Source organism: Dendropsophus ebraccatus, chromosome 9, assembly GCF_027789765.1.
Source record: "Dendropsophus ebraccatus isolate aDenEbr1 chromosome 9, aDenEbr1.pat, whole genome shotgun sequence".
Classification (NCBI taxonomy): Eukaryota; Metazoa; Chordata; class Amphibia; order Anura; family Hylidae; genus Dendropsophus; species Dendropsophus ebraccatus.
Genome location: NC_091462.1, coordinates 20,912,767 through 20,937,901, shown reverse-complemented (window position 1 = coordinate 20,937,901; position 25,135 = coordinate 20,912,767). Strand labels below are relative to the sequence as shown.

Here is a 25,135-nt window from a genome sequence, read left to right as displayed (position 1 = left end):
TAATAAAAATTTCAAACAAAGCATACTTACCTATCCTGGTCGTATACAGTTCCCAGTCCAGCGACTTGCAGTCCCTTGCTGGTCCCTGTTCATTTCATCTTCTGAGACGAAATCCAATCGGATTACCCAATCGGCCAATCACTGATCACACCAGTGTTAGATATCAGCCAGTGATTGGCTGAGTGGGCAGGTCCCGTTGAGACATCTTGTCTTGGAAATAGGAATGAGTGTGGTGACTAGAAATGAGAGCTTTCTCGAGTCAGATCGCTTGGCGGTGGCTGACAAAGTTGGATGGAGTCCGGGAAAACATGGATACAGCCTATGGCCTATGGCTGTATCCATGTTTTCCTGGACACCCTAGGGCTGCATCCAACTTCTCCAGCCACTGGCTGGAGTCATGCTCAATGATGGAGAATTTGAAGGTACTGGAATAGTAGACTATTTATTTTTTATTTTTACCACACCCCCAGCAACATACTGTATAAAGAGTATCTTTTAATTGCGTTCCAAAAATGTCAGCTGAAGACTTAATAAAGTTTTATCCACTTGTCAAATACATGAAGCACAATTACGAATCCTTTCTTATTGTTAACGACCCATTATAGTAACATGAACATCCTTCCTCTTCTCAGGTTCTCCTTATTATGACAACGTCCGTCCGCTCTCGTATCCAGACTCCGATGCCGTCTTAATATGTTTTGACATCAGCCGACCCGAGACACTCGATAGCGTTCTTAAGAAGGTAAGCGTTCTTCCTTTTTGCTGAGCGGCGTGGTCTGTCAGCAGAATCAAAGAACCCTCATTTGCAATTCATTATTTTCCGATACGTTAATTGTCCATTTTCGTCCAGTAAAAAAATGAGTGTGCCAAATTACGAGGCGAGGGATCGAGGTATTTTTTTTGCTTGATTAATGGAGCCGGAGGGTGAAGTCTTGTATCTGCTAATTTGCATTCAAGCTTTAAAATATGGATGTAATAAACACTAATGGCTGAAAAGGAGAAGTGAAGAAGTCAGAGGACACAAGACTGTTAGTTACTAGTTGCGCCATCTATCACCGTGCTTTTAGCCATTTCTGCTCTTCGGCCGTAATCCTACCATCGCTCTCCATTAACTTTTGGAAGCCAAACAAAAATTCTCACGAATGCCTGTGGGCATCAGGCGTAGAAAATGGGGATTGCCTCAATTTTCATGCTTCAGGGTACACTGTGAGAAATGGATGGAAACAAAAAGTTCTAAAGGCACAAAGAAAAAGAATCATCAGTGCGTGTTAAGGTTCAGATGAAAAAAGGAACATTTATGAGATTTTTTTTTTAAGTGGGTTGTACTGTATTAGAAAAACATTGCTGCTTTCTTTTACATACTGAGCCCTGAATAGAACTGAGGTGGGGTGGACATTTTAGTGGAAACTTAGCTGCAAATCTAGATACAACCTATTGACAAGTAGAATTGAAGTAGAAAGTACAACTAGTGGTTGTATAAAAATAATAAACCTGCTATACTCACCCCCTCTGGTTCCCCACAGTTGCTGGGCCGACCCCTCCAGTCCTCCGCTGGTCGTTTCTCCTTCACGTTGCGTGTCGTGCTGTCCCCAGGATCTGCCAGCTCAGCCAATCAGTGGCTTCAGTGGTGTCCCAAAGGTCCTATGGGGATGTAACCGCACACAACGCGAAAGATGAAAAGACCATCGGAAGACCAGAAGTGGCGTTGTGGCAGCTACTGGAGGGTAAGTATAGCATCTTTATTATAATTTTTTATACAACCCCAGGCCCAGAAGCAAGTTTTGCAGTATGGTAGTCCTGTGTAGCAATTTTTTTATTTGATATCCCTCAGTTTTTAAAGTCCATCTAATTGAATTAAAGGGGTACGTGTGACACAGTGCTCTCTGCTGCCTCCTCTGTCCATGTCAGGAACGGTCCAGAGCAGGAGAGGTTTTCTCTGGGGATTTGCTACTTACAGGGACAGAGGTGGCAGCAGAGAGCACTGTGTCAGACTGGAAAGAATGCACCACTTCCTGCAGGACATACAGCAGCTGATAAGTACTGTAAAGCTTAAGATTTTCAAATAGAAGTAATTTACAAATCTCTATAATTTGTTGACACCAGTTGAATTGAGAGGGGGGGAAAATTCGCCACAGTACCCATTTAAAGGGATATTCTGATATTACTATTATGCTGATCATAGAAAATATACAATAATTATTCAACATTAATCATAAATATATATATATATAATTTATTTATTGTATCTACAGTATTTTTTGCCTAAAATCTGAAGATTTGATCCGCTGTCAAAGTGCTGTGATTGCACAAAAAAGTCTATGACTCTATGTGAGGTCGCCTTGGGCTGTATCCAAACCTTAGGAGGCCTCACAGCGACATACATGGTTTTCTGGGCACAGCTCTTTGACAGCTAAACAAATCTTGCAAAACCTTGCACCTTTATTTAAAAGTAAGAGAGAAATTTCACTCAAATTTTTTTTAAATAATTTTATTTAAATTAGTTATTTTTTAATAATGGAAAAAAATAAAGGAAATTGTATTAATTTTCCAATGTCTTCTTCTAGTGGAAAGGTGAAATTCAGGAATTTTGCCCCAATACCAAAATGCTGCTGGTTGGCTGTAAATCTGATCTGCGCACAGACCTCACAACGCTGGTGGAACTATCCAATCACAGGCAGACGCCGGTATCATATGATCAGGTACGTTTTTGGCAAAGCATATCTATTTTTAATTTTTAAATTTTAAAAAAAAAATTTATTCAACTTTTAAAAAATGTTACTTTCTTGTGGTTTTCGATTTTTTTTTTTCTTTTCTTCGGTTTTAACTAAGCCTGGTTTCTCTGTTCCCACGAGGGAGCTAATTATAGATAATACAATCTTGTCTAATTACATGCTTTCTGCCTTCTGCGGAGAGTAGTTGAGATATATCACAATATGTTATCTAAATCCATCAGGCCTTCACGTAAAGTCGGGCCTGATGAAGGTCTTACTGTGCAATTATCATCTGGCTGGATCCACGGTTTTCGCTATGTACAGTACAGGAAGGGATGCTGGAATGTGACTCAGGAATGAGGCCTCTGCTCATGTGAATGTTATATAACCAGCCAGTTATATAAGTTCCATCTATGACTAAGAGCAACTCTATGTTCCTTCATTGTAAGTTTACTGAGAAAACTTTTATTAGTGTTTATAGGAACCTTACTGCATGGAAGACAAGGTAGTAAATGGCCATATGATGCGTATGTCACACAAAATGCTTGAGTGGTGATATATCACTAATGATATGGTATCACTTGCCATTGGTTTAGTTTATAAGATACTGTCTAAAACTGCCCCATATTTTTCCGGTTTGGGCAGCACAGTGGCTCAATGGTTGTCTCTGTGGCTTTGTAACACTAGGACCTTAAGGTCCTACATCTTATACTTTCATCGGCCATTGGTAAAAGATGTATTGGGCTTTCCCAAACGACCACTAACAGAAGATCTCGGTGGTGATAGGGGTCGGGCGTGATGGAAAATTTCTGCCCGACTCCTTTGTTCTGGGAGAGATAAGCCACAGTCAGGGCTCTCTGGTTGCATCTCACCTCATCCCTTCCCATAGAGAACACAGAAACTCTGCCTTGCTGAATGTTCCTGTGTGTGGGGAAAACGGACAGCGAGCAGAGGAGATAATTGTTATTCAGCCGTCAGTTACTGAAAGTTTATGCCCACCTTTAGTTTAAAACCATATCAGGCCCAATATCTATAAGGAGTGTATATGGTTTTGGTGCTCTATTAACGATAGCAAGAAGAATACTGATTTTCAGAAAGTATTGGTGGGGCAGGAAGTTGGTCTGGTGCGCCATTGCTCCAGTCATTGTCTATAGAGCTTAGCTATCTTTGGCAGCTCCATAGAAAGTGAATGGAGGAGGGTGCATGTGTCAGCCATTTTTCATGATTGGTGATAGACACCTTAAAACCATGTCATCATTCTCTTATTGTCTTAGAAAATGTTTGCTAGTCCATCTATCTAACTCGCTGTCTTCCTTGTTTCTACAGGGCGCCAACATGGCCAAGCAGATCGGAGCAGCCACTTACATCGAGTGTTCAGCCCTCCAGTCTGAGAACAGCGTAAGGGACATTTTCCATGTTGCAACCCTGGCGTGTGTAAATAAATCTAACAAAAATCTCAAAAGGAATAAAACCCAGAGAACCACAAAAAGAATTTCACACATGCCTAGCAGACCAGAACTGACCGCAGTTTCCACGGACTTGAGAAAGGACAAAGCCAAGAGTTGCAGCATAATGTGAGGGGATTTTAGCGATGGAGTTTAAATGAAGATTTGGTTGAAGAATACTGAATGAAGGTCCCTGCCAAAGTGCTAGATACTGTTGGTAAACCAGAGCCGTTAAGGATTTTCTTCAAATTCGATTTGGTACTTAAGGACGCAGCAAGTTGACCGCACAGAGGAAGAAAGTTGGATATCTTGGAAAAACAAAAAGTTACACCAAAAAAAAGAAGCGATTGAAAAGTGGATGAAGGGAATTCTTCTTCATCTCTCGGAAAACAAAAAAACTAAAAAAAACCTTTGATCTTGAATTTTAGTACCCTATATCTATTCATGTTTTTTAGCCAAAAAGTTCTCCTAAGTACTCACGTTGACTTTGCACTCTTGAAGAATGATCCTTTCGATCACGTGATATTAAGTGGACCTGTAGACAAATACAGTGAGGATCAATTGCAATGTTCTGCAGAAAGTCTTTCGGAAAAATTTTCTTTCCCCCCCTCCCCAGCTTTCCAAACTTCTATAATCTTCTTGCACAGCTATGTAGACCTAGGTAGTTTATGGTACTTTTTTTATGACCTAGCTTTTTAAAATCATAGTTTTTTTTTTTTTCCTTAAAAAAAAAAAAAAAAAAGATATGAATAGCTGTTATTTTCAACTTGGAATGAACCAGGCAATGGAAACACGTCAATTCCACTATGTAAAGAAGAAGTTTGAAGGCGCTTAGGTGTTCTTATCAGAAAGTCTGTGACTTGAAGTATCACAGACTTTGGAAGTTAACATATTAGCAGTTGGCTTCGGACAACGTTGACTTTGGTCTAAATTTTTTTTTTTATTCTTTTTTTTTTTATTATTTTTGTTGTTGTTTACATAGGAAAACATATATATATACTATTGCAAGTATCCCAGAAGCTTTCATAAGATTCTTGCCAGCCGTGATGTTTGAGCATTCTGCTAAGTGAGGATAGGGTTGACCTCAAGTCCCTTCAGCTGTTCGGGATGCAGATGAAAATATAGAGTCGGCCATGTTGGAATTTAGTTTTCAAAGCTTTTCCTGGGAGGTCTGTTCACATAAACATAAAAATTTCAGCTAGTACATATCTTGCAGACTCTTGCTTGTTGAATGCAAGCATTTTCTCCATTAATGGCTTCATTATTTGAAGCGTGAATCTGTGTTATGACCATTAAACACTCTTGTTTCATGTGTAGACAAGCACTGTGTCACATGTACGACAGCACGAGGAAAAACCTGCGTTCCAGAGGTCGGGCCTCTACTGGAATGTCCCATGATGGATGTTGATTCTGTCCTTCTCCACTAGGTTCCAATATACAACAATGCAGTACACTTTCAATAATGCAAGTGCGTGCTTCGGGCAGTATTACAACAAAATAGCTAGCAAGTGCTTTCTCTGTATTTAAATATCGTAACAACCAAGATAAGTTATAACGGTCTTAAAACTGGACAGCGTTAATTTTTTTTGTTCAATGTCCGTCACTTTGTATGTTTGATTTGTAAATGTTTCTGCGGTATTTATTACTACATTTTTTTTCCTTTATGTAATAAAGGCTTCATTAAGGTTACTCAGTGTCCGGTTGTCTATTTTTATCAGAATTATAGGAGACTAGAGATGAGTGCAACTTGAGCATGCTCAAGTCCGATTATTCGGCATTTGTATCCTGGTGGCTGAAGAAGTTGGATGCAGCCCTAGGGAGTCCTGTGTCCATGTTTTTCAGGACTCTTTAGGGCTGCATCCAACTACTTCAGTCACCAGTATTCCAATGCCAAACGATTGGACTCGAGCAGCCTGAGTTGCGCTTATCTCTATGTAAGCCCCCCATCAATGGTAATAGGAACCTTATGGAAAATTAGGCATTACACAGTGCCCAGTGAAGCCAATGGGCTTTCCAGTGCATTACAGTGCAAGTCTATGGCCATTCCAAAAGAGTATCCTGCCGCATAAGTGGAATTAGAACGAGTGGAAGTGGAACAAGTTACTAGTGTTGAGCGAGCACAACTCCAATAACAAGCCCTATTGAAATCAATAGGAGACTCGAGCATTTAACCAGGTGCCCCCTGCTCATCGGGTGGGGGGGGGGGAGGGGTATTTTGTCACTCTGGGGGTTATTTAAATAAGTTGTACAAAAATTAGAATGAAAAAATGTAATAGGTTTTTGCAAGACTCATTAGATCTCTGGTGGTATGACTGCAATTGCCCACATACTGCTAGAGTTCTGTGTCTTGCAGAAACCCATTACAGTTTCCTTTTACATTCCTATTTTTGTATATTTTATTTCAACTTTCCTTCAAGGGGCAAAATTTAATAGGTAGCCTTACTTGCTTGTCCTCACCCCTCCTGATGCCCTCCGGTTCTGCTCCCCAACCTTTCATGTGCATGAGTAGGGGTAAGCCACAGCCAGACACCTGCTTATTACCCCTGAGAAGAATAGGGTCTGGTATTAAAAATTCCCGATCCCTCTCTTCACCAACATCTGTCAGTGTAGAGTCAGGAGGTCCCCATACACCTTATACTGACAGCTCAACCTCCCAGCAGTGGCAGGCTCAGATGACTTTAATATAAGAGATATGGGGACCTTTAAACTAGGACTCTAAAGCTTTACAGTAAGCTTTTGTATATTTGCCTATGCCTCCTGTACATCTATAAACATGATCTATTTTGCATGGTGGAAGTGACTAACTCAGTATAGAATACCAGGATATACAAATATATGTCTAGCAGGAAAGGCATCTGTGTAAACATCTACAACACAGCACATTCCATGAAGGACTGTGTGACGTACACCATCTTATCCCCACACTGTACAGTGCACAGGTGACATCCGCCATCTTATCCCCACACTGTACAGTGCACAAGTGACATCCGCCATCTTACCACCACACTGTACAGAGCACAAGTGACGCACACCATCTTATCCCCACACGGTACAGTGCACTAGCTTTAGGCTGACGTGGAAAAAATGCTGCAAAGTATGACAGGTCACATCAGGCTCTGAATGTTTATTGTGCAACAGGACAATGACCCCAAACATCCGGCCAAAGCCATTACGGAATATCTTCAGAAGAACAAGGAGTCCTGGAGTGATTATATAGCTGCACAGAGCCCTGATCTCCCATCATCCGCTGTGTCTGGTCATCATCTGAGCAGCGACCTATCTATCTATCTATCTATCTATCTATCTCCTATCTATCTATCTATCTATCTATCTAGAGCAGAGTAGCAGCCGCACATCCAAATCCAGAGCAATGGGTGCTGTGCAGTGAAAGTCCTTTGGCGTAGGATCCCCAATGTAGAAAACGGCAAGAGTCTTCAGCACACCGGAGTAAAGGTGAATAGTGTTTATTCCATCGTCAAGGTACATACAACATTTCGATTCAATCCTGAATCTTGATAATGATTCTGGATTGAATCGAAACGTTGTATGTACCTTGACGATGGAATAAACATTATTCACCTTTACTCCGGTGTGCTGCAGACTCTTGCAGTTTTCTATCTATCTATCTATCACAGAAAAAAGCCGCACATCCAGAAACAAAGGAGTGGGTGCTGACGAAGAAAGTCCCTTGGCCGGGGATCCCAAACACAGTCCACAAAAAATCCGCAGCACTCCAACATATGGTAAGGAGGTTTATTCCATCAACACAGGTAAGAAAATTTTCTATCTATCTATCTATCTAAAATAGAACCCCCTTCTAAAATAAGACACCCCCACTATCCTACCAACTAGCCTAAAGTAAGACATCCTCCCCAAAATAAGGCACCCCCTGAAAGTAAAGCATGCATGCTCTGCCGCACGCTCTGGGTCCTCTCCTACACTTTGGATGTTGATGAGTAGGCCGGGGGCTAAGCTGGGGTTGAGAGCTGGGGGGAAAAGCCAAGGGGAGGCCGGGGGGACAGAAGTAAGACATAGGGGGAGATTTATCAAACATGGTGTAAAGTAGAATTGCCTTAGTTGCCCCTAGCAACCAATCAGATTCCACCTTTCATTTTCCAAAGAGTCTGTAAGGAATGAAAGGTGGAATCTGATTGGTTGCTAGGGGCAACTGAGCCAGTTTCACTTTACACCATGTTTGATAAATCTCTCCGATAGTGCCTCTGTGGGAGCAAAAAATAATATAAGGCACTATCTTATTTTCGGGGAAACACTATCTATTATTACTATATACTATCTATTTCAGGGTATCTATTATTTATCACCTATCTATCTCATATCTATTGGATTGTCTATCTATCTATCTATCTATGCGTCGACATATACCATATGTCACAGCTCATTGTAATAGAGTCAAATGATGATTTCTTTAGCTTAGGTACACTAGCCCTGGGCCATCCATTAGGAAAGTATGGCAGGTATATTGTATATCTATCATTATTTCTGCACTACAATCTCTCCTAAGCATCTAAATAATCTATACAGATACAGAGAGGAGAGATATTAGATGGCAGTAAATGATGGCTCAGAACAATAAGCAGCATAATGCACCAATAATGGGGCCTATGTGAGTGTAATACATCATAGGCGGGCGGCCCTCATTAGATAGAGCCTAATTGAGTTATGGAAATCGCACAAGTGAACATTGCTCATGAAGCAGATTGGCAGATTCAGCAAGATTAACAATGCCCGGGGTCAGCGTAGAGGAACCAGACTGAATATTCATGCTTCACGACTTCTGCTCAACAAATACTCATTGCAGAGTCATTTTTGCGGGGACAGTGTAACATTTCATATGGATATTGCTGGTGTGTGGGAGACTTGTCATGTTACTTAGAGATTATTCAGTGTCACGTACGCTTATTGGTTTATACAGATGTAAATTACTGCAGGAATGCTGCAAAGTTTCATCTCAGACACTGCTGATGGTGATTACATAATGGGAATCAGGGATGGATAGATAGATAATAGAAAGTTAGTTAGTTAGATATACAATAGATATTTAGCGGCACCTCCTAGATGAGCGGGTGCCAGGGAATGTCCCGACCACGGACCTCGTAGATTCCAGTCCAATAGATATATCCCGGCACTCCAAAAGTCAAATCAGTGAAAATTTTATTTGAAAAACTTCATCAGTGCGCAGCACAGCAAGCAGGTTATGATGCAACGTTTCGGCAGTCAGTTACCGCCATTTTCAAGCATAGATAGATAGATAGATAGATAGATAGATAGATAGATAGATAATTGAGATAGATAGATAGATAGACAGACATAGAAGTTTTTAGCAGAAAAAGACCACTGGGTCTATCTAGTCTGCCCTTGTAGTAGATAGATAGATAGACAGACAGACATAGAAGTTTTTAGCGGAAAAAGGCCACTGGGTCCATCTAGTCTGCCCTTGTAGTAGATAGATAGATAGATAGATAGATAGGACATAGATAGAGATAGGACATAGATAGATAGATATGAGAGAGAGAGATAGTTGAGGATGAGTTGCGCTTCCTCCTATACTGCCCAAAGTACTTAGCAGTGTGGGACACATACTTAAGAAGACTGTCTGATCTCCTCCCAGACTTCTCCTTCATGGAAGATAAAGAGAAACTCCCCATCCTGATGGGGAAAAAGGGGAACATGGTGGCTTTAGTGGCACAATATGTCAGCACCCGGTGGGCAGGTGTGGCACTTTTTAATAATACAACATTTAATTATGCACCCAGGCGGCCCACAGACTGGCAATGTGGTCGGCCCACCAGGCATTTGCCCAGTCCGCCAGATTGTCAGTTCAGGCCTGCCAATCATACTCTACTTGCGCGAATAAAGCTTATTTGAATTTGATATGAGGTGCATAGATAGATGCATAGATAGAGGGTACATAGGTAGATGGATAAATAGAGTCAGCTCACATATTGTAAAATTCTATAGTACACCTTTTATTTAACACAACATGGAGCACAAGGGCATTTTCCGCCATCTTTGGTACATGCTGAGTGGTGGCCTGAGAAGTGATGTCCTCTGCTGCAGTCATGACAAGGACGGGCCTTTGGATCTCCTCCAGTATCCATGGGATAAAATGCTAATATGATTCTCAGCAGCTGGCATCAGCGGTGGCACTTAAATTATTAATCACCTTACATAATTATAAGCGCGGACGGAAAATGTGACCGGAACAAGTAGGATGATGGGTCAAACGTATGTACCTGAGAGAAGGACACATGGAACCGCTGAGAAGGAGGTCACATATATAGAAAGTTTTACATTTGTAAGGATTTTGTCGGTGTAATCTATAATGTGCAAAAACATCGGCTAGACTTAATAACTTATTAAAGGGGTTGTTTACTTTGAGCGACTTCTTTCCACTGTCAGTCTCCTCAATGTCAGAGTGATTGTCAGGGGAAGTGGAGGAGAGGTTTTCCTTTACTCTGCGGTAACTGGTCATGTGACTTGTGTTGTGGCTTACCAGATTACCAATAATGTTAATAATCTACTACCACATAGCGCCAACAATTGGGGAAGCTTTAAACAACAACAAAAAAAATGACAAGATAGGAGATTTGCCTCTGCCCATTAGAGCTTACACTCTACAGGAGAGAGGACCCTGCCCATAAGAGCTTACACTCTACAGCAGAGAGGTCTCTGCCCATAAGAGCTTACACTCTACAGAAGAGAGGACCTTGCCCATAACAGCTTACACTCCACAGGAGAGAGGACCCTGCCCATAAGAACTTACACTCTACAGGAGAGAGGACCCTGCCCATAAGAGCTTACACTCTACAGGAGAGAGGACCCTGCCCATAAGAGCTTACACTCTACAGGAGAGAGGACCCTGCCCATAAGAGCTTACACTCTACAGGAGAGAGGACCTTGCCCATAACAGCTTACACTCTGCAGGAGATAGGACCCTGCCCATAAGAGCTTACACTCTACAGGAGAGAGGACCCTGCCCATAAGAGCTTACACTCTACAGGAGAGAGGACGCTGCCCATAAGAGCTTACACCCTACAGGAGAGAGGTCCCCAACCATACAAGCTTCCACTCTACAGGAGAGAGGTCCCTGCCCATAAGAGCTTAGACTCTACAGGAGAGGTCCCCAACCATATGAACTTACAAACTACAGGAGATAGGATCCTGCCCATAAGAGCTTACACTCTACAGGAGAGAGGTCCCTGCCCATAAGAGCTTACACTCTGCAGGAGAGAGGACCCTGCCCATAAGAGCTTACACCCTACAGGAGAGAGAACACTGCCCATAAGAGCTTACACTCTACAGAAGAGAGGACCCTGCCCATAAGAGCTTACACCCGATAGGAGAGAGGACACTGCCCATAAGAGCTTACACTCTACAGAAGAGAGGACCCTGCCCATAAGAGCTTACACCCTACAGGAGAGGTCCCCAACCATATGAACTTACACACTACAGGAGAGAGGACCCCCAACCATAAGAGCTTACACTCTACAGGAGAGAGGACCCTGCCCATAAGAGCTTATACTCTACAGGGGAGATCACTGACTATAAGAGCTTACACCCTACAGGAGAGAGGTCCTCAACCATACAAGCTTCCACTCTACAGGAGAGAGGTCTCTGCCCATAAGAGCTTAGACTCTACAGGAGAGAGGACCCTGCCCATAAGAGCTTACAGAGCTTACACCCTACAGGAGAGAGGACCCTGCCCATAAGAGCTTACACTCTACAGAAGAGAGGTCCCTGCCCATAAGAGCTTACACTCTACAGGAGAGAGGACCCTGCCCATAAGAGCTTACACTCTACAGGAGAGAGGACCCTGCCCATAAGAGCTTACACCCTACAGGAGAGAGATCCCTGCCCATAAGAGCTTACACTCTACAGAAGAGAAGTCCCTGCCCATAAGAGCTTACACTCTACAGAAGAGAGGTCCCTGCCCATAAGAGCTTACACTCTGCAGGAGAGAGGACCCTGCCCATAAGAGCTTACACTCTACAGGAGAGAGGTCCCTGGCCATAAGAGCTTACACCCTACAGGAGAGAGAACACTGCCCATAAGAGCTTACACTCTACAGGAGAGAGGACGCTGCCCATAAGAGCTTACAGAGCTTACACCCTACAGGAGAGAGGACCCTGCCCATAAGAGCTTACACTCTACAGGAGAGAGGACCCTGCCCATAAGAGCTTACACCCTACAGGAGAGAGGACCCTGCCCATAAGAGCTTACACCCTACAGGAGAGAGGACCCTGCCCATAAGAGCTTACACTCTACAGGAGAGAGGTCCCTGCCCATAAGAGCTTACACCCTACAGGAGAGAGATCCCTGCCCATAAGAGCTTACACTCTGCAGAAGAGAGGACCCTGCCCATAAGAGCTTACACTCTACAGAAGAGAGGACCCTGCCCATAAGAGCTTACACTCCACAGGAGAGAGATCCCTGCCCATAAGAGCTTACACTCTGCAGAAGAGAGGACCCTGCCCATAAGAGCTTACACTCCACAGGAGAGAGGATCCTGCCCATAAGAGCTTACACTCTGCAGAAGAGAGGACCCTGCCCATAAGAGCTTACACTCTGCAGAAGAGAGGACCCTGCCCATAAGAGCTTACACTCCACAGGAGAGAGATCCCTGCCCATAAGAGCTTACACTCTACAGAAGAGAAGACCCTGCCCATAAGAGCTTACACTGTACAGAAGAGAGGACCCCAACCATACAAGCTTCCACTCTACAGGAGAGAGGTCCTGCATATGTTAAATAAGTGGTATAATGGTATAACTGGTGGAAGAGTATAAGTAATATAAGGGTATAAGTAGTTTGGACATGAGACCTGGTCTATATGACGGTGCAGCAGTGTAGACAGATTGTAGTTTAGTCGGAGGATTTACTTAGTTTTGTCTGTTTAAAATCATCTTGCTGGAAAGTTCCATTTCCTGGAATTCTCTTCTGATAAGTGAGTAGTAAAAGTTAGGAAAATACATCATGTGAATAGCTGAACTCCCTGAGCACCACTCAGTATGTCACTAAGGATAAAACCAAGACCCGACCGTTTCCATATTTACATGCACTGCAGCTATTCACTATCAGGGCAGATAAACAACCTCAAAGGGATTTTCTGAGGATAGAACATTGTATAAGCCATGATTATTTGACTCCTGACATCCCCGGCCGATCAGCTGATTGAAGGGGTCCCCTTTATTACCATACAAACAGCACTGTACCACACACGTGGCTATACCTGGTACTGCAGCTCAGTCTTTATTAGGTGTTTGGCCGACAGCTGTCAGTCCCACATTTCCCATACACATGAACAATTGGCGTGGTCAGAGAGAGGAGGGGGGGAACTGCTGCCAGATATCTATTGCACTGACTTAAGTCAGTTAGTTGAAATTCAAGGTGCCCAATCCTTCTTTCCCTCTTTCCCTCAACATCATGGGTTAGGGGAGAGTCAAGAGCTCCTCATACACTTTAGTCCGTCCTGCAGGAAGAACTTACTCCTCGCTCCTCCTGTCTCCATAGACTTGTAGGTAGTTTAAAGGAACAGATTACAAGTCGTAACCAAAAAACAAAAGTCATTGCTAGGATGATTTTGGGAGTGGAGCAACGTTTCTCAGCGAGGAAGAGAGGAAAGATACTGAAAAACGGGGGGGGGGGGGGAGCTTTTTTGTCTTATAAGATATATTACAAAGTTTTTTATATTCGCTTTTACTATTGATTTATGCAAGTTTTTCTGAAACAACAGTAATAGCCACCACATAGTTTGCATGGAGCCCTCCAACTTTAGCCTTGGAGCAGAAGTTAGAGCAGATAAGGACTGGACAGTGGGATTTTAATATGCCTGATCTTGCTGTTATCAGGGAACATAATCCATTGTCAGAGGTGTCTGACAGCAGCATCCTCCCCTTTTCCCAGTAAGAACACATGCATGCCTGGTCAAGCTGCTCGTGCACATGTATGGGAAGATCAGGGGAGATATAGCTGCCAGCTGAATAAGCGCCCATCAAGTTCCTGTGTTCCTGTTGATTGGATGGATAAAATAGCTCTGCATGCTGCACTGTTCTGTTTTCTTCTCATATCTGAGAAGGCTGGGCCACTGGTGTATATATATATATATATATATATATACATACTGTATATGTATATATATATATATATATATATATATATATATATACATACTGTATATGTATATATATATATATATATATATATATATATATATATATATATATATATTGCATTTGTGTTCTTGGTTGTTTTCTATATCATGAATGATATGATGAATGATACAACTCCAACCAGTCAAATGACAAATTCTGCTCTGCTGCATCTGTAACTCAGAAGCTGAAATGGAGAAGTCAAAAACTCATTCGGTTCCGGAGAAGTAACATGCCGCCCATTTTTAAGGCATATTTCACTTTACCATAGTTATCAGTGAAATGATCCAAACAATTGTGCAATGTAAACTGTTGACATAGACAAATATATCTTATTCTACATCCCCCGAGCTATTGTTTACTGAGGCTCCGATCTTCCTCTGTAATTACGGCTGATGAGTCACATAGAGAGAAATAGAACAAGTTCCATGAAATGTATCTGAATTACCGAAATGTCAGATGAGGAAACCCCAGATGGAGCGGAGGGGGGGAGGGGGGGGGGCTCCTTATATAGGTTTCCTCTAGAGTTAATGCTCAACTTCAATGTAAATGTTTCCTTAAAGGGAAGAGGGTTGTAGTCCCAAGAGATTATTGATGGATATGAATGGACATAGTTCTGTTCTGTATGTGCAGGGACCAGCCAGGACTATGAAATGAGCAAGTGTGGAAGAGCTGATATATCGTTAACAGGATAAACTAATGCTGCGTTTACACAAAACGATTATCGTTTAAATTTTCGCATTAACGATTGCATTTGAGCGATAATCGTTCCGTGTAAACACAGTAAACAATCAAGCGACGTGCGAGAAATCGTTCATTTTGATCTTTGAACACGTTCTCAAATCGTCGTTCGCTAAAAATCCGCACATCGCTTCATGCTTTATGTGTCTTTCAAAGATTCACCCTATGTGAAATATGGGCTTAAGCTATCTTAAAAACGATCGCAATAACGATTTTTCTTACAAATTTTCTAACGATTTTTCTAACTATTTATTAGTTTAAATGCTGATCGTTATAAAAAACAAATTGTTGCTTCAAAATCGTTAAACGATCGATTGGGCGAATTATCACTCCCTGTAAACGTAGCATTATGGTCCTATTACATGGGCCGATAAAGGCCAGATCAATATTGTACAAGGCCCGATAATCGCTTAGCAAGGGCTGCACGAACATTGTTAGCGATGTCCGTGCAGCCCTGGCCCAAACAGTTAGTACATTACCTGTCCACGCTCTTGGTCTTTTCCTAAGCTCTGTATGCATCGCGGTACCACGCACTGCAACTTCAAAATGGCCTGTCTGAGCTGAGAGGCCGCTCAGCCAATGACTGGCCACGGCGGTCCCGGACAGTGATTGGCTGAGCGGCCAGTCAGCTCAGACAGTCTGCTCTGAAGCTGCAGTGTATATTGTCGGGGCACATACAGAGCTCATGAGAAGATCAAGAGCGTGGACAGGTAATGTATTAACTCTCTGCATATTGTCGGCCTTGCATGGCTATTACACATAGAATTGCGCGGTCTGCCACCTATGATTTTAGGTCTAGGCCTAAAGAAACATTGTTTTATCAGCTGATCATTGTCTCTATTACATGGAGCCATAATCGGTATCACTACGTGTAATAGGGCCCTATAACTATATGAAAAAGTAGAACCAAGCAGCACTATATGCGGACTGTAGTCCACTTTTATTTACTGTATGTTGCTGCATGATGTTGCCTATAGGTAGCGTATGAGTTCAGTGTGTCTCTATATGAGTACAGTATACAATCCCATACATATGTATAACGTATGCTGTTCTGTATGGGTATTTTGATGCCCTAGGCAGATAAAACAAATGGTGCACCACCCCTTAGGCCATGGGCATCTGAGACCCGCCACTGCTAGCATTTATACATACATATTTTATATATAGCTTCAAGGCAACATAGCTAGAAAACAATTGTCTGTGTATGATCAGTAAGTGGTGAAAAGAGATACCAGTGGCAGGAACAGATGGTGCAGGGCTGCAAGATGATAGAAGGTTTTTTCCCCCGGGCACCCTAGGAGGCTACTTGGCCTGCCTACCTCTAGTCCTGACCCGAAGCCTATCCTCCCAGGACATGGTGAGCAGAGGTGGCCAGGATTCCAGTGGTGAAGTGAATGGGAGTTATGATGTGTGCTGTAGTTGTGGTTCGCAAACTGTGGCGCTCCAGATGTAACTACTACAACTCCTATCATGCCCTGAGAGCCACAGGTCTTTAGATGGGATGTGAACAATTGTAATGGGAAACATAACCTTAGGTGTGTCCTGTGTTTTGTAGCAATAGCGCCACTCATGGACTTTAGGCTGTGTGTGGTATTGCAGTCAAGGCCAAATTACTTACCCTTGGTAACCCTACTTTGAGTAGTGTATGTGTAAGGAAGGTACAGCTACCGGCACTACTGAAATGCAAGCAGGTGGTTTCTCCTAGTATGAATTTTACCACTGATATGAGTTTGTACAAAAATATGGGGTGCTCACTTCTACTGTATGTCCAATAATGCAAAGTAGATATCCACACAAAAAAAAGAAAGAAATGTAGAAGGCACTCACCAATAAAAACTTATTCTTTATTCATTTTCTTCTTAAAACGCCAGGAGAGCAGACGCCTAATCCTTCTAATCAGCGTGGCAGTGTCACAGCTGTTTCGCGTAACGTAGGTACGCTTCTACAGACGCTACCAACGCCCTGCTTGTCCTGCTATGGCGTTTTTAAGAAGAAAATAAATAAAGAATATGTTTTTATTGGTGAGTGCCCTCTACATTTCTCTCTTTTTTTTGTGGATACCTACTGTGAGTAGATACTTTGGGGGAGATTTATCAAAGGGTGTTAAATTTAGACTGGTGCAAACTGGGCCCAGCAACTAATCACAGCTCCTCTATCATGTTACCAGAGATGAAAGCTGAGCTGTGATTGGTTGCTGTGGGCAGTTTGCACCAGTCTAAATTTTACACCCTTTGATAAATCTCCCCCTTTGTGTTACAGTTCAGCCAGCCACATCTGTGTGACCTTTTTCCCCCCTCGCAGCTCAGCTTAAGCATCTCGCTATCCCCAGAGCCACAAAGTAAACAATAATATTCTTAGGAATTAGACTTTTTTTCTTCATTATTCCCCAGACTACGGAAGAGGTCGGGCAAAATTGCAAAAGCTTCACCAGATCTGCTCAGAGAGGGTATAGTCGCATGAACCGTGAATATATCTATTGTTTAATGCAGCCCAACATCTACTCACATGCTGTATCTATATTGTAAAATAGATCTAGCAGAGCAGAGTTATTTTTATTTGACCATGTATTACAATGCGTTATATGGTTTTTCATAGGACTGCAGGCAATATTTCTAATGCAATGGTTTCTAATGCAAACTTGTGCTAGACACTGCGTAGAAAGTAGTTCCTAATCAAACCCTTTAACCCAGAAGGGTAGACCTGAACCAGTGAATGTTAGTCTGGTTTTGCCTTTGCTACATGTCTTCCAGCTTAGCTCCTGCTCGACAGACCAGTCAGTCAGTTTAATCAGTTAACCTGTTCTAAGGCTACAATATTCCTTGTAGAACTATAGAGGGTAAAGCCCAGAAAAGAAAAGTATTTGCCTCTTTAGTTCCTCTGAACCCAACCTAAAGTCAAGATACTAGAAGCAAGTCAGAGTCTTGTGCCAGTCCATGCTGTGAGCATAGAGTTTTACCAGACTTTGCTCCAAAAAGGAGTTTGGTCTCAGTCAAGAAGAATAATGTTGAAGAAGAGTCTCCCTGTGTACACTAATCTGTTCTGAGGCCTATGGTCAGAGTGCTAGTCGGCTGCCATGTCATCGAAAGATTCCTTGAAAGAGTACATGAGTAAACTTACAAGCATTGTAGAGTATAAGCTAAGCTGGACTGTGCAACATTTACATCTTCATTACTAACTACATCTGTGCCAATAGCATACCACAAACCTTCCTCTTCAGTAAAACTGATGCAAAAGCAAACTTTAAAGGGACAATGACCAAATATTCACTTATCCTTGCTATAGATTGTCACATTCCATGTTGTACTAGACCAACTGTATTGTTTTGAAATGATTTTGAGTCAAATTTAAAGGGTCTATCCAGTGAGCAGAAAAGGGCCTGCCTCTTCTGCTCTCCAGTGCTCCACCTCCTTTTCACCATGTCTGGTGATAAGTTCTGAGGCAAGCTGGGGGTGGGAGCATGTTGCAGGCAATAATCAATAGCTGCCCGATTTTACAAATATTGTGGCAACATTGGGCAGCTATTGCTATATGGGTGTGGTTTTCTAGACCATCCTGCCACTTGATACCCTGCCTGCAACATACCCTTGGTGTACCACACATGTAGACAAGCACATAAGAGGCATGTATTCACAAGCACCATAGGACTTCGCCTCTAGGTGCTAAATAGAAAAAAAGATGGCCGCCACTGCCCAACAATGATATTTTTTCGTCTATATTATAGATATATATCTAGATCGCTGACATGTTAACCACGTTGTGAGTCAGGAAAGCTTCCGCATTCTGCATGAGACAGGAAATCTGTGATTCCGTGTATGGAGCTAGGTCATAGAGATAGAAACTTTTCAGGGCACGGTCTGTACACAGTGTTCTGCAACAGCTCTGGTATCCAGGGTGATCTAATATTATAAATAATAAACATAATAAACATATAAATGATCAGACAGCGCTGGGAACACGTGTACAAGTAACCAGAGACCCAACCTACTGGATTTACTTGTTATTTACTGCACAATGGCCCAGATTTATCAATGTGCCTGAAACCAAAACTAATCTGATTTGCCCATAGCAACCAATCACAGCTCAGCTTTCATTTTACCAAAGCATGTTAAGATGTAAAAGCTGCACTGTGATTGGTTGCTCTGCAGTTGCCCATAGTAACCGATAAGGTTGCTGCTTTCATTTTCCAAAGGGTGCCAAGGTTACTATGCTATCATTGTTGCCTAGCGACAGCTCTCACATTCACTGCGCACCAGGGAGCAGTGCATTTTGTAAATGTCTCATTTACATATGTAAATCTGATGCCGTGTAATTAATAGTATAATAATCGATGATCTTTTACTGCAATCACTGGATACATGGAATGTGGACTATATTATATGTTATGGGGGAGATTTTTTTGTTGTTGTCCTCCGCCAATCACAGCTCAGCTTTCACATATTAGTGAGCTCTGGTGAAATAAAAGCTAAGCTGTGATTGGTTGCCGTAGGCAACTCACAGGATCTTATTATAAGACAGCGCCATACATCTCCTCTATATGCATACTATTTATATTAAATCAAGATTGTATAAAACAGCAGTGCAATAAAATAAGATGATAATGAGTCACACACGTGATATGTTTATAGTAGTGTGGATGTTTCTCATGACATATTGCAACACGGAAGTGGTGGTCTCTCAACTAAGCCCCTCAATAATGATATAAAGAGGAATCTTTTAAAGGGGTACTCCAGCGGAAGAAAAAACAAATTCAAATCAACTGGTGTCAGAAAGAGCCAGAGATTTGTAATTTACTTCTATTAAAAACTCTTAAAGGACAACTCCGGCGAAATTTTTTTTTAGCTTATTTAACACACATTACAAAGTTATATAACTTTGTAATGTGGTAAAATACCCGGTCTGGCCCCCTTCCCCCACTTTCGGACCCCCGCCCGGAAGTTAAAGAATGTATACATTACCTATTACGGTTGTCACGGTCCTCTTCTCCCGGGCGGCATCTGTTGACGACGACGTCAGAGCCGGGGGGCGGTCCAGGTCTTCTTCCTCCTCAGCGTCTTCATGGAGAGTAATTGGGACGGAAAAGGCTGGTGGTGCACATGCCCTGATTGGCTGAGGTTGCTGGAAGCCATGTGATGCGCTCCAGCCAATGAAAAGGCTGCCGGTGCGCAAGCGCACTGGCAGCCTTTTCCATCCCCAGGACCCGGAAGTCAGAGACAGCGGACGGCGGTGACGGCGAGGCGGACGGCGGGCAAATGAAGTGGCGATCGTCACCGGAGGGATGGTCAGTATGGTGTCTGTGTGTGTCTGTGTTTTTTTTTTGGGGGGGGGGGTCCCGCCGGAGTTGTCCTTTAAGTCTTTCAGGAACTTATCAGCTGCTGTATGTCCTGCAGGAAGTGGTGTATTATTTTCATTCTGACACGGTGCTCTCTGCTCCCTCCTCTGTCCATGTCAGGAGCTGATCAGAGCAGGAGAGGTTTTATATGGGGATTTGCTACTGCTCTGGACTGTTCTTAACATGGACAGTGGTGGCAGCAGAGAGCACTGTGTCAGACTGGAAAGAATACACCACTTTCTGCAGGACATACAGCAGCTGATAAGCACTGAATGACTGGAGATTTTCTAATGATCTTCCAGTCTCATTCTACACAATAAAAAAATGGATTCAATGGCTGACATAATATATGCTACTGCATGGTATAAAGCAGGGATGGGGAACCTTTAGCCCTTCAGCTGTTGCAAAACTACAATTACCATCATGCCTGAACAGCCAAAGATTTATATTTGACTGTCCAGGCATGATGGGAATTGTAGTTTTGCAACAGCTGGAGGGCCGAAGGTTCACCATTCCTGGTATGAAGTCATGACACATATTGTCTGACACATATTGGATGTATACATTGGGGAATGCTATAATTCTGAAATTTTAAATAATGATAATAATAATAATAATAATAATAATAATAATAATAATAATAATAATAATAATAATTGTGTGTGACTTGAGCCTATGATACATGTCAGTAGCTGAAAGACATTCTGCCGAGACAAAATCTTTCCTTTACTGGAATAACAAAATGTATCCAGCAAGATGACCATTATACACTGTAGGCGAAAAACAACTGAAAAAAATCTGTGGTCAAGAAACTAAAGAAAACATAAGTCACTAATGGTCCAGCAAGAATATACGCTGCCTGCAGGTCAAGGAGCGGGTGAAATTTATGAATATAACATTGATGATAATGCAAGTGGTGGACTGACAAAGAAACAAAGAAAAAAATTTTCAGGCAATGGATGAGAAGCAACCATTTCAATGATGCCAGCAAGAAGTACAATGAGGCTGGGGATAATGACATCAGCATGTCTTGTGTGATGATGTCACTTAAAGGGATATTCACACATTCAGGATCTGCAGCAGATTTGATGTTGTGTTCAATCATTAAGGGTCCTATTACTATGGTCCGATCATTTCAGTAAATGAGCGCCGATCTGCTAGATCGGCGCTTGTTTACTGGACCTATTAGACAGCCCGATAATTGGGCAGTAATAGAGGCATAGACATCATTAGCAATGTCCATGCAGACGGGGAGCAGGGAGAGGTAAGGTGTCAGCTGTTTGGGCAATCCTTGGCCGTGCATCGCTATTACACGTAGCGATGCGCGGTCGGCACCCCACAATTTTAGGTCTAAACCTAAATGAACGAAAAGAAAAGGGAGGAGAGTGCTGGGGCTATGCGTCTGTATAAGATGGGAGTTGTAACTCAACAACCTTCCTGGGCCAAGCTACAACATGCAAAAACAGATGAGGGGCCTAACCTGGTGCCAAAAATATATAACATCTAAGAAAAAGTAGAAGAGTCAGATAAAGTGAGATACTAAGTAAGCCAACTGTATCTGTATCAATGAAACCTAAAGTAAAGCTGCACATCATATAGCTGTCTCTCTTTATCTTTGTATACACATGGATACTGAATGGGAAGAGGAGAAAAGGCCGCTGCCAGGAATCTCTGTTGGCAGATTATCTCCCCCAAGTACAAAATGGTCAGGCATGTTGAAATAAACAATAGACAACAGTTGGAGCCATGAGTAAGGCCGTTCTGTCCGAAACGCATTGGTTATTTTTCTTGTGAACATCCATGTTTTTTAAGAATATTTTTTTAAACGTTCTAATAAAGACTTTGGATTTTTACTAACTTTGTAGCTGGAGAATATCCTTCATTACATTGCCAGTTGGCTGTGGAGCTACGTGGAGCTACGTGGAGCGGGCGGATACAGCGGGAGGACCGCCTGGAAAACTGGGATACATTACCGAGAGTTCGGGTTTGTACGAACCCGAACCGAATTCGGTTCGGACCATCCCTACTATAAATATTAGATGGTGGTTGACTGTCACTGGCATACACAGAGCAGGAAGGCAGATTAGATGGCTCTATGCATAGTCTAGTGGCCATATTGGGTTATCCCTTATTCACTTCAATGGAAGCTGAGTTGCAGTAACCAAGCTTGGCCACTATACAAGGTGTGGAGTCATCTTCTTCCTGCCCTGTGTATGTCAGTAAAAGTCGTACAAACCATCCAGTCAACCATCTATTGGGCAGGGAACCTTGGCTTTCCAGCTGTTGCAAAACTACATGTCCCATCATGCCTGGACAGCCAAAGCTAAAGCTTTGGCTGTCCAGGCATGATGGGAGTTGTAGTTTTGCTTCAGCTGAAAAGCCAAGGTTTCCTACCGCTATTCTAATGTGTATGGTGCCCTACCAGCTACTAGATTTTATAAAGTAGCAAAAGATACTATATTAACCAGTTACATCCTGCTTACCTCTTTGCAGCCACCGTGCAGCCAATCACTGGCCTCATTGGTCTCTCGTTGACTACCACTGAGGCCACTGATTGGCTGTAAGTTGCTGGGGGACATGTAGGGAAACAAAGTTGTAAAAAAAATAATTTGGACACCCCCTTTTGTTTCCTCCTACTGGGACCCCCAGCCACCAACCATTGGTAATGTATAGGGACACCTAGAACTGATTGTTCAATATTCCTGCAGCGCCACCACAGGTGAAATAAAGCATCACACCGACAATACCTTAAGACTATAAGGTGTTATTGCTGGTTGGATGTACATGAGGTTTTTCTCATTACCTGATGATTAATCAAACTAATATGCAACTTCATCATCATCAATTTATAACGTGAACTGTCAGACATGAAATATTGTCCTTGACAACCTTATTGCATCTCCTATGATTTAGAAGCATGGAACATCCGCACATATCTGAAATGCTTCAGACTAATACCTAGCAAATCGCCATAGCAACCTGGAATACAGCCCCTAGTGTATAGCCGAGCCGATATCACCATGGAACCCCTCAGCATCTTCTCTTCGGGGAGATCTCACACACATTCTCTTAAAAATATATAACGCTTCGTTCCTGGTGGCCAACACTATATAACAGTTCCACGGCTAGAGAGGATCCGTGACCTGCATTAGCGACTTTTGGGGATTTTTTTTTTCTATAGTGCTTTTTACTCTGCTGACATGAATTGATAGTAATGCGGCTTCGAGGTTGTCGTTCCATTATGTGCATTGATATAGCAGATAGCTGTGATACGGAGATGTCAAAGGCGAAGAGATGCCAGACAAGCGCAGAGATAGGTATAAAGATGATTGAAAGCGAGTAAGGGAAGTAAAATTGGGTGGATATATAATGTCCCTTTGGTGGTATGTGGTGTGATATGCTGAGGGGTTGTGTTGCTGGGTGGTGTAGTGCAACCTTAGGGCTCACCTTCTGAATCCTTCCTGTCACAGTGGGGTCCGAGGGTGCTAAGGCCCTTGTCTTCTTCAGCATACACACAGGGACATATAATTTTCAATAAAAGTCTTCACACAATAGCGGTGAAAGTATATTAAGACTTTACTTGAAGGATAACTATTAGAGATGAGCGAACCGGGTTCGAGTTCGAGTCCATCCGAACCCGAACGTTCGGTATTTGATTAGCGGGGACTGCTGAACTTGGATAAAGCTCTAAGGTTGTCTGGAAAACATGGATACAGCCAATGACTATACCCATGTTTTCCACATAGCCTTAGGGCTTTATCCAACTTCAGCAGCCACCGCTAATCAAATGCCGAAAGTTCGGGTTCGGATGGACTCCAGCATGCTCCAGGTTCGCTCATCTCTAATAACTATGTACAATCCAATACAGGGGAATCTGATGATGGTAAACTGTTGGCTTGATCAGAGTCCTTAGCTTCAGAAGGGGGGTTACCTTGGTTACTATAGCTTAGACTTGGTGGATAAATAGGGTTTCAAGTAGACAGACTTGTTCCAGGGACTTTGCGGTTTTCCAGCCTTTATAAGGTACGTGTGAATAGGTACTTGAAGTTACTGAAGAGACTTGACGCTGTCAACGCTCGCTATCATGTAGGAGGAAGACGCATGGACACACTGACTTGAAAGCCAGGAAGATGTGGATGGTGAATGGGAGAACCTCTATCACTTCACCAATCCGACAGCAGGCACTAAGGGCCCTATGCCTCCAGACGATTATCGTTCAGATTATCGTTAAATCGTTAGAATCTAAACGATAATCGTTCGGTTGAAATGCAGTTAACGATTAACGACCGAGCGAGAAATCGTTGATCGCTTTATAAGACCTGGACCTATTTTTATCGTTGCTCATTCGCAAAACATTTACAAATCGTTCGCATTGAATAAGACATCGTTCGGTCGTTCGCAATAGATACGAACACAATAGCGAATAAATAGCAAAGAAAAAACGATCGCAATTACGATCATAAGTAACGATTATCGTTCCATGGAAATGAGTGAACGTTTTCAGGTCTTTCGCAATAGCGGTCGTTTGAGATCGTTAACGATTATGCAAACGATAATCGTCCGGTGGAATGGGGCCCTAAGAAATACAGAGGATGTCCTGCTGAGACTTTGAAGACACATATTAGTCCTTATAGCTGACTGGAAACAGGTTAGGGGGTTGAAGATGGAGTCTGACAGGATTACTGAGGTGACGTAGGGAGGTTAGATGTGACTCTGGCAATGCCAGACTACCAACTGTCAAC

At 42.6% G+C, this 25,135-nt stretch overlaps 1 protein-coding gene across 1 annotated transcript in view; it reads left to right on the top strand.

Moving 5' to 3' along the window:
* RND3 (Rho family GTPase 3) overlaps positions 1-5,845 on the top strand; it is a 24,124-nt gene extending 18,279 nt beyond the window's left edge. The window contains exons 3-5 of the mRNA XM_069982684.1: positions 633-742; positions 2,565-2,699; positions 4,038-5,845. Of these exons, the coding sequence (XP_069838785.1) occupies positions 633-742; positions 2,565-2,699; positions 4,038-4,289 (497 nt within the window). The 3' untranslated portion in view covers positions 4,290-5,845. The remainder of the gene's footprint in view (positions 1-632; positions 743-2,564; positions 2,700-4,037) is intronic.
* Positions 5,846-25,135: the final 19,290 nt, after the last annotated feature.